Source organism: Antrostomus carolinensis, unplaced genomic scaffold (assembly GCF_000700745.2).
Source record: "Antrostomus carolinensis isolate BGI_N321 unplaced genomic scaffold, ASM70074v2 scaffold24290, whole genome shotgun sequence".
Classification (NCBI taxonomy): domain Eukaryota; kingdom Metazoa; phylum Chordata; class Aves; order Caprimulgiformes; family Caprimulgidae; genus Antrostomus; species Antrostomus carolinensis.
Window position 1 is genome coordinate 35,394 of NW_010286783.1, and position 7,162 is coordinate 42,555.

A 7,162-nucleotide genomic window follows, 5' to 3' on the forward strand; every position below is an offset into this window, starting at 1 on the left:
TCTTCTTCAGCAACTTATTTCAGAAGTTTAGTATTTTCTCCTGAGACAGTAAGATCACTCTTAAAGCTTGGTAGCAAACCTGATTTTATTTAATTAATTAATTAATTATTTTTTAAAATCTGAGAGTAAACTAAATATTACTAGAACTGCTGTAATTTTTTTAAGAGTTTCACATGGAAAACACAGCTTGAAAACAGTAATATATTATCAGATTTGTGTACCAAGATGTGACTTAGTTTCTGTTCACAAGTGCTTGCACAGGTTTTGTTCTTTGCTAAATAAAATCTTTTATCTGTCAAAAAACAAACTTGGCTGGAACAAGGAAGAATTGGGCTCAAAACAAATAACATTAGAGAGTTTAGTTTGTTATTATGTTGTTGTTGAATGAATTTCTTGAATACTTAAGATAAAACCTTCGGTACAAAAAAGTTTCTCTTGAATGTGCTGCCTTGATTTTCACAGCCTCTTCACCCCTGAATCTGAGTAGAAAAGTCATTACAAAATTAAAGCTGATGCTAAAAGATAATGGCTTAAAAGGAGCTTTCTCAGAAGTAGCTCACAAACTCATCAGGAGTAACTTCATGTACTCACATATGCACAGAATTATCAGCCTGTCCCAGAGACAGAAGTGAAACTCTTCTTCACTTTTCAGTTACCATCATGCCTCCATCAAAGTTCCCAAATTTATCCTTGCAGGTCCTGGAACATGATGTACCTTATCTCATGTACAAATGTTGGCATGGAAACTATGTAGGTGAAACTGAACTGTTCTGCAAACTGTAATTGCTGAAGGACAAACATCCAGATGCTTTAGGGGGGAAAGAACATCATTGCTGTCAGTTCTGAGAGGACAGCTGCAAATGTAGTTGGTAATCCTATAGATCCATTTCTAGAAACAGTTATGAACTTTGTTCTCTCCCCTCCACCCTCCTAAAGTTATTGCACCACATCTGTTTCTCCTTTAAAGGAAGAGGTGCCTGTCAACTGTTGTCCTGCTAGTCCCTCTGTACCTGATCCTACCTGCCTGTTCAGATGGTAGTGAGCTGGTACACATCCAGGCTCAAAGCTGCTGTTTTCAAATTGTGGAACTTCATAGTTTTGCTGCTTATATTGGAACACAAATAAAGCCCATGTCTCCAAGAGCTCATTTTGCTTTTATGGCTATATAAATTGCCCTAATTGATTAGATGCTGATGAGCACAACTTTTGGTGCTATCACTCACACAATTTACGTTCAAACTGGTGAATTTGTGACTTCCATCATAAGTTGGGGCTTAGACAGCTGTAGCTGAAGTAGCATTTCTAGGTTTGCTGAAACGGCTAGTTATCTGTTCTTAACTCTTCCCTGCCCCTTCCCTGTCACATGGGCTGTTTCTGTTGGCCTTAAGTCAGTCTGAAGGAATGGTTTGGGGATGCTGAGCTGACATAACCAGTCCCCAGAAGGGAGTGGTCCTCTCCCTCTTGATTTCTCGTTCCCGCTCTTTCCTTTGCTGGCCTTAGCCCTCACTTGAAGCACTTTGAGTTGAATCATCTCTCTAGTCAGGGAATAAAACAGATGAGCTGGAACGGCTTTCTGGGACCTATGTGATTTAAATCAGCTCACAGAAAGATTGAGTGCCAGCGCTGAAGCCTGGGAAGGGGTGGGACTGTGGCTCGGAGCAGAGCAGGGAGGAGTTGGGGTGGGGGCAAGAAAGCAAGACCTCGCCTTTTGGCAGCAGCAAGCAGTTAGATGTTATCAGCTGGATGTTAAACGCAGCCAGAGGCTCTGCTCTGTCAGTGGGGTTGGTTCTGCTCCATCACATGTACTCTTGATGCAGGCATCTGTTCAGTGAGTTGGACCACATTGCTACTCTGGCTGAAAGCAGGTCCTGCCACCATGGCTGCCCACTTATGGAAAGACTTCAGCCTGACCAGCAAGGTCGTCCTGCTCTGCTACAGGTTTGCTGCTCAGGCAGCTGTGATGGGAGGTCTGGGGGAAAGGTGAGAGGACTCCCTCACCTTGGTTAGGAGTGCACACCTAGTTATTTATTTTTACTAGACTTTAGTCTGTCACTGTCTGGGGCTACAGCAGACTGTGCTGGGATGAAGAAAAATAAAAGGGGTTGGTTTTGCAAAAGCTGCCGTATCCACTTTAACTTGTTTTGTCTGGTGAATGAGGCAGAGATGCATATAAGGTTCTGGAGATCCTAATGCAAACTTTGGGCAGTTCTACTATGTCATCGACATGCTAGAAAACAGCAATGAATATTTCTCAAAATGCAGCCTTCATAAGCTTTGGAATATGGATAATTGAAGATCTGGGGCTGGAAGGTGGAAGTGGGTTTGTTCTAGCTAGTAGAGCAAAGATTTTGAGTATCATTCAGTTTTCAGACACCAGTAGAGGACTGAAGGTTCCCTGCCATTCTCACTTTGTGTCCTGCAGTTAAAAATGCAGCTCCAGAAGTTGATCCTGGGATTGGATTGTTTTTGGGGGTTTTTTGGCTTCAGCAGGTAGTGATAACACAGAAATAAATGTGGAGTTTCTGTGAGTGTTTGAGATCAGCAGACGCATCCCAAGTTACTCTAGCTAACGGCACAAGGTGCTGGTGACTCCTTGTAGTGCTTCATGAGGGTTTAGTGGGAGCAGCCCCCAGTTCAGCAGTAAATGTATGAATATAATACCAGTGAGGGTGCTACGGACAGAGGAATCAAAGATGTTGAGATGCTGTGCATGAAGGCTCTCAACCTGTGAGTGTAGCTGTTAGGTAAGTATTTTGCCAGCTAAGAAGTACTTCCATATCTTGCACTGTGGGGAGTGCTCTGAATGATGCTTTTCTATTCCCATCTGTTTCCATTTCTTTGTGGCTTCATAATCTAAGTGAATATCCGAGTGCCTTCTCCAAGCCAAATTAAAAAGTGACCCTCTTTTTTTTGTTTTTTGTTTTTTTTTTTTTTTTGTTCCCATCATATGGGTCCTCTACATGCTGGTTTAACATTTTTCTGTGAAAGCAACGTAGTCTTTGACTCTTCTAACACTGGCCATTGTCTTGGCAAGATCTGTTGTACTTTTTTTTTTATCACTGAAAGCTGCTCTTTTGTCCCCGGCCCTGTGGGTGACCTTCCCCTTGAAGCCTCGCATACCTTGCACTGCTCAGAGTGGCCTTCTGTTGTCTGCCCTTGCTGCGTTCTACTTCATCCAAAGATATGCACCGATCTCCTTTGGTTTTGCCCCGTGACCGACTTATTCCTCCTTCCTATAATGGTCCACTAGCTTCCTGCCTTCTGCTTCATCACTTCATGTTTTATACCAACTCTTTATGACGCTCATTATTTCCTCTTCATCTCTCTTTCCTCTGTTGTCTCAAGGAGCTAAGAGGTGGACAGAGTTTCTTTCATATCTCTGGGTAGCTTGAAGGCTTCATGGATTTTTAAATCTCTTGTATTTTAAGCTATGTTTAAAACTGGCTGTATTAATATTTTGCTGTGTCATAAATAGAATTTATTAATGACTTATAAAGATTCAGAAGCTAAACATCAGTTCTTGTTTTAAAAGTAGTAATCTGATTTTTTTTCCTCTCTGTTTGGCTGGGACAGGGAGAAGGTGAATTTAGCAATAGTATTCTCAGTTCTGTTAGTAATCCAGCAGATGTTGACTGGAGCACTTGCTTTGAGGAGGAATGAGGAACTCTTGTTTGCTTATGAAGGAAAACTTGGTCTTGTTATGCAGAAATGAAGATGAGGCAGCTGCAGTGAGGGAAATTCCTTAGAGGGTCAGCCTTTGTCTATCGCAGAAACTTTTGTTAAAAGTGTTCACTTACATTTAAAAAGATGTATTGCATGGATTTGTTTCCCAGTTGTATTATGTGACCAGTGTGGAAACTACTGTGGCCAAATAAGCATTATTGTTTGATGGAAATAGACCCGTAACATGAATTTGCAAAAACTTAATGATTGGTGTCTGTTACAGGTGACACAAGAGGAAGGTCAGCAGCTAGCACGGCAACTTAAAGTAACATACATGGAAGCCTCTGCAAAAATCAGATTGAATGTAGACCAAGCTTTTCATGAACTTGTCAGAGTTATAAGGTATGATGAGTTAAGACCAGATAATCAATGCCCCCCCTACATTAGCGGGTAGCTCCAGCAAAGGCACTGAAATGTAGTAGGAGATCTCTGAAGAATTCTGCCTGCCCTTAGTTGTAAACTGCAACCAGCGCTCTCTGTTGCAAAATATGTGTGTTAGGAAAAATGTTTACAGTAATGTAATATATATTTGAAAGAGAATTTCTTCACCTTAATCTTTCCTATTTTATTGATCACCCAGTAAGTAAGCCTGATAAACTAAACCTGAGATTGACCTACTGTAAAAAATGGTGTTTCTTAAAAAAAATAGAAAAGCAAACCCAAAAGAACTATCACTCATTTTAATCAGTAGTTCGAGTGTCAAAAGTAAGTCCATCCTTTATAAAAGTGTAAAAAGAGTAACTTTAAATACAGTATTTATTTTTATTTAACTGAAAATGATTCTGTGAATTTAATTTGAAATATCTATTTTCAGGAAATTTCAGGAACAAGAGTGCCCTCCTTCACCAGAGCCAACACGGAAAGAAAAAGACAAGAAAGGCTGCCATTGTGTTATTTTCTGAGAATCCCAAGAACCAAGCTATCAACTGCCAGATTATTATTATTTTTTTTTCTTTCCATCGTTTTACATCACTTCTGGTATTGGTCTAGCCTTATATGTGCATGTCCTAAAAGTGGTCACCAGAATAGCCTTAGTCCAAGAAGCTGGCAGAATAGTTCTTGAAGAAGACTCAGTCGTCCTGGGGCAGACTTCAAAACAAAACACTAAGGCTGCTTCTTTAATACCACAGTTCCTTCCTTCTCTCCCTTAAGAGCTTGCACCTTGTGGAGTTTTATTCGCAAAGGAGATGAAACAAAACCGTGTAGGACAAGGTGTTGAAGTCATGCATAAGTTGTCTCTTGTGAATTAATTTATTTTTACTTATGATGTTTCATTAGCTACTACAAAGACCTATATTGAAGTATAGAGAATACTTTTTAAAAAGGGGGTGGATTGGCTTTTTTTGCCCTCAGTTAAATTAGACTTGAGTATTCAGCTAGCCTTAAGAAGCCTACACTGAATTTCATTATCAGCAAAATTTTTCATCTCTCATTTATGCTGCAGTTTTATTTCAGTGGCCAAAACAGTCTACTGTATTTATTTTCTGAATCCAGAACAGCTACAGGATGATTACTACTACTACTATTAGGATATGGCCAAATACCTGAGCTCATTCTGGATTGAGGTATTTCAGCTTATTAAGAAATTTCACATCCTTTGTTTGGAAACAAATTGTGTCTTCCTTTGTATTTCTGGGTAAGGGATTAAGGAAAACTAAAATTGTAGCTGTTTTTGTTTCATGTGATATAAAAATGAATTTGAGCTTTCCATTGTCAGAGATGATTAAATGTTTTTGCTATATACTTTTATACATTATTTTCTTATCAAACTAGTTAACAAGTATTTTTATATGTTTGTAAGCAAATATGCTTTCACAGCATAACTTGTGTATATGTAAAGATGAGTATTTAATTCTCACAGTTCACTTTTAACTGACAAAATGTGGGATTTGCCAAACTGTGGTAAACTTCTCCTTACTCTTCCAGTTATACCCAAGAATGGCCAACTATGCGCCTGCCCAACACACCCACAGAGTAAAATCTAGTGTTGTGTTTTAATGAATTTCAGTATCTCTTACTAAAGACTGACTATTATGTGAACTATTAAACTGTAAGACTTTTAACTGATTGTTTAGTTAAACTGTGGATGGTTGTTTAATTTTGAGTTCTGTGGATTGTGTTTAAACAATTCAAGAGTATGTTCCCTGATATTGAAATACTGAGTGGTATTGCACAGTTGTCACCTTACTGAATGTGTCCAACAGTTCTTTGAAACTTGATTATTAAGCAAACCCTTGTATAACTTCAGGTGCTAGAATTAAAGATGATCTAACCATTATCAAGGGGTAAGCACACTGCCTCTTTCTGACTCTCTTACGGTACCTGAATTTTTTGGGGGTGAGGGGGGAAGAAGAAGGTGAAGGAACCTGGTTAGGAGATAGAGTCGTGCAGATGTACATATCTTTCTTCAAGCTTGGAAGTAAAGCAAAGCTATATGAGTTTAAATCACGAGAGATGATAAAAGCTGATGTGTGCTGTGACTTAAAGTATGTAATCAGTGGTCCAGTCACCAGTTCTGGTGTTTTCAGGCTATGCTCACTGCTATACTGCTATAAATCTGTAAACTTCTGCAGACAAAACAGAGCTTGAACAAGTTCCTTTACTGCAGCAAAGCATTAAACCTAGAAGTGACACCAGTGCCACGCATAGCACAGGAATTTAACTTTTTTATGCAATAGAGATTAGGCTGTGTAATACTGTTTTGAGAGAGTGGGTGTTTCCCCCTCCACTGCCCTTTAAATAAAGTTACTGGCTGATGAAAGGCTGCTTATGAATGACGTGTGGAAGATTCAAACAAGAAGTTACAGTGGAAGTACATTTGGGAGATGGATTACATTTTTCAAGCCAAATGTAAGAAATTACAGCCTGTAGCAAGCACCACGTGTTTTCTTAAGTATGTAAAGCTCTCTGGAGTTGAGTCACTAACTGTGTGGCATTAGAATGAGTTAAGACAGCAAATTACAGCATGTGTGTTGAAACTGAATTTGTGAGGCACAAATATCTTTGTTTTACCATTTTTTTTCCTTTTTTTTTAACCTTTCACTCATGCTAGATTGGTTTTAAAATAGTAGACTTATATTGATAGGTCTTTTAATGTGTAGCTGTAATTCACAGAGAAGGTGGCGAGCACCACACCCTTGCTGTTCCTCATATGGAAAGCAGAATGGCTTTGAGGTGGTTGATGCCAAGCAACCTGCTTCTGTCTGCTAAGCCACATTGTAAACATGCTAAACTTTATAAACAAGTTAAACAGAAGTTGGACCACCAGCTGCTGCTATGGTTGTCTGCTCTGAATTTATTAACTGAGACTGTATATTCCTGTGCGTGTGGTTTTAAGGCTCCTACTGCAGAGAATGTGCGGGGTAATGTCCATGTGGTGTTATGGTCTCTTTTTGAGACCGGTTCCTATATGGGACTTTAAGCAGGTGTTTTGATCCTA

The 7,162-nt window shown here is 39.4% G+C and overlaps 1 protein-coding gene across 1 annotated transcript in view; it reads left to right on the forward strand.

The window, feature by feature from the left end:
- RRAS2 (RAS related 2) overlaps positions 1-5,999 on the forward strand; it is a 10,169-nt gene extending 4,170 nt beyond the window's left edge. Inside the window, exons 4-5 of the mRNA XM_010177356.1 lie at positions 3,947-4,065; positions 4,538-5,999. Coding sequence (XP_010175658.1) covers positions 3,947-4,065; positions 4,538-4,625 — 207 coding nt within the window. The 3' untranslated portion in view covers positions 4,626-5,999. The remainder of the gene's footprint in view (positions 1-3,946; positions 4,066-4,537) is intronic.
- Positions 6,000-7,162: the final 1,163 nt, after the last annotated feature.